This window comes from Dama dama, chromosome 21, assembly GCF_033118175.1.
Source record: "Dama dama isolate Ldn47 chromosome 21, ASM3311817v1, whole genome shotgun sequence".
NCBI classification, from domain to species: domain Eukaryota; kingdom Metazoa; phylum Chordata; class Mammalia; order Artiodactyla; family Cervidae; genus Dama; species Dama dama.
Window position 1 is genome coordinate 46,647,995 of NC_083701.1, and position 2,123 is coordinate 46,650,117.

At 38.6% G+C, this 2,123-nt stretch overlaps 1 protein-coding gene across 1 annotated transcript; it reads left to right on the top strand.

Moving 5' to 3' along the window:
* The first annotated feature begins 622 nt into the window (after positions 1-622).
* On the top strand, positions 623-1,654 carry LOC133042333 (protein DBF4 homolog A-like). The gene is given in 2 exon segments (XM_061122843.1): positions 623-1,404; positions 1,406-1,654. Coding segments are annotated over 2 exon segments (954 nt in total). The 5' UTR covers positions 623-684; the 3' UTR covers positions 1,640-1,654.
* The last annotated feature ends 469 nt before the right edge of the window (positions 1,655-2,123 follow it).

Sequence of the window (2,123 nt, forward strand, 5' to 3'; positions counted from 1 at the left end):
AGGGGGCACTGGTTCGATCCCTGGTTGGGAAACTAAGATCCTATAAGATCCCATAAGATCCCCCATGTTGTGTGGTGTGGCCAAAAATTAAAAAAGCATTAAGTACAGATAAACAGAAAAGAAGACAGAAGATCACACGCTGAAAACAAGGCAAAGCCAGGAGAATAGAGATCAAAATATTTTAGATCTCAGAGGGGAGAAATGTGACTTGAAGAGAATGAAGACAAGCCACAAATGGGGAGAAAATCTTCCCAAAGAACATATCTAACAAAAGACTGTTAAACTAAATATACAAAGAACTCTTACAAATCAATGGTAAGTATACTGTATTGGTGTTTTTCTTTCTGGCTTACTTCATACCACAATATTGTAAATTAGCCTCCAACTAATAAAAATAAAGGGAAAAAAATGAAAAAAACAATCAGTGGTAAGAGAATAAGCAACCCAGTTTAAAAATGGGCCAAAGATCCTGACAAACATCTCACTGAAGAAGATAAACAGCCCTGGGGCCGATTTCGGCCCGGAAACCAAGCCAGCAGGCGCGGCATCTCTGCTGCGTGGGTGTGGTGGCCCGCGGAAGGGGAGAGGGACCGGCCGGTCAACCGGCCTCGAGGAGCCGAGTTTCCGAGGCGGCCCGGGGCAACACCCTCTCCCGACCCAGCAAGTAGGTGCCGGGCGGCTGCCATGAACTCCGGAGCCATGAGGATCCACAGAAAAGGACATTTTCAGGGTGGAATCCAAGTTAAAAATGAAAAAAACCGACCATCTTTGAAATCTCTGAAAACTGATAACAAACCAGAAAAATCCAAATATAAACCTCTCTGGGGTAAAGTATTTTACATTGACTTACCTTCTGTCACCATATCTGAAAAACTGCAAAAGGACATTAAGGATCTGGGAGGGCGAGTTGAAGAATTTCTCAGCAAAGATATCAAATATCTTATTTCAAATAAAAAGGAAGCTAAATTTGCACAAACCTTGGGACGAATCTCTCCTATACCAAGTCCAGAATCTGCCAATACTGCAGAAACCACATCACCTCATCCCAGCCATGATGGAAGTTCATTTAAGTCTCCAGATACAGTGTGTTTGAGCAGAGGAAAATTATTAGTTGAAAAAGCTATCAAGGACCATGATTTTATTCCTTCAAACAGTATATTATCTAACGCCTTATCATGGGGAGTAAAAATTCTTCATATTGATGACATTAGATACTACATTGAACAAAGGAAAAAAGAATTGTATTTACTCAAGAAATCAAGCACTTCTGTAAGAGATGTGGGGGAAAAAGTAGGTGTTGGCACTCAGAAAACAAAAACAGGTAGACTCAAAAAGCCTTTTGTAAAGGTGGAAGATATGAGCCAGCTTTATAGGCCATTTTATCTTCAGCTGACCAATATGCCTTTTTATAAACTATTCTATTCAGAAGCCCTCCAGCCCATTTGATATAGAGAAGCCATCTAGCACCCAAAAGCAAACTCAAGTTAAACTAAGGATCCAAACAGATGGTGATAAATGTGGTGGAATTCCAGTTCAATTCCAGTTAAAAGAGAAGAAAAAAAAGGGATATTGTGAATGTTGCTTGCAGAAATATGAAGATCTTGACATTGTAAATATGATTTTGTATTCAGGGGGTTGATGTTTCTAAAACTATGAATAATATTTGCTGTATAAATTTTAGCTTATTCTTCTGATTGTGGTTGGTAGCTTCGTAATTATTAAGTAGCATATACTTCTTTTTGATAGAATTAACTTGAATTTTAAGAACCCCAAGTGGGGAAATATATATTGAAAAGTCATTTTTTTCCAGTCAACAAATATTTATTGAGTAAACTGTGTACCAATCACTGCTCTGAGTGAAAAGCATCATACAAAAGAGACCAGTTCCTGACCCTCATGAAGATTACATTCTATGGAAGGGGAGGAGAGAGAGGTAACCATAGGATAAAAGAATAGTGAGGTATATATAGAGAACATTAGATCAGTGCTATGAGAAAGCAGGAATGAAGATGTTCCTATTTATTTAGAGTAGACAAGGAATTCCTAATTGATAAGGTGATATTTGAGTAGAGACCTGTGTGACTTTGAGGGGACAGACTTGTGAATATTGAAATAAGCAATGC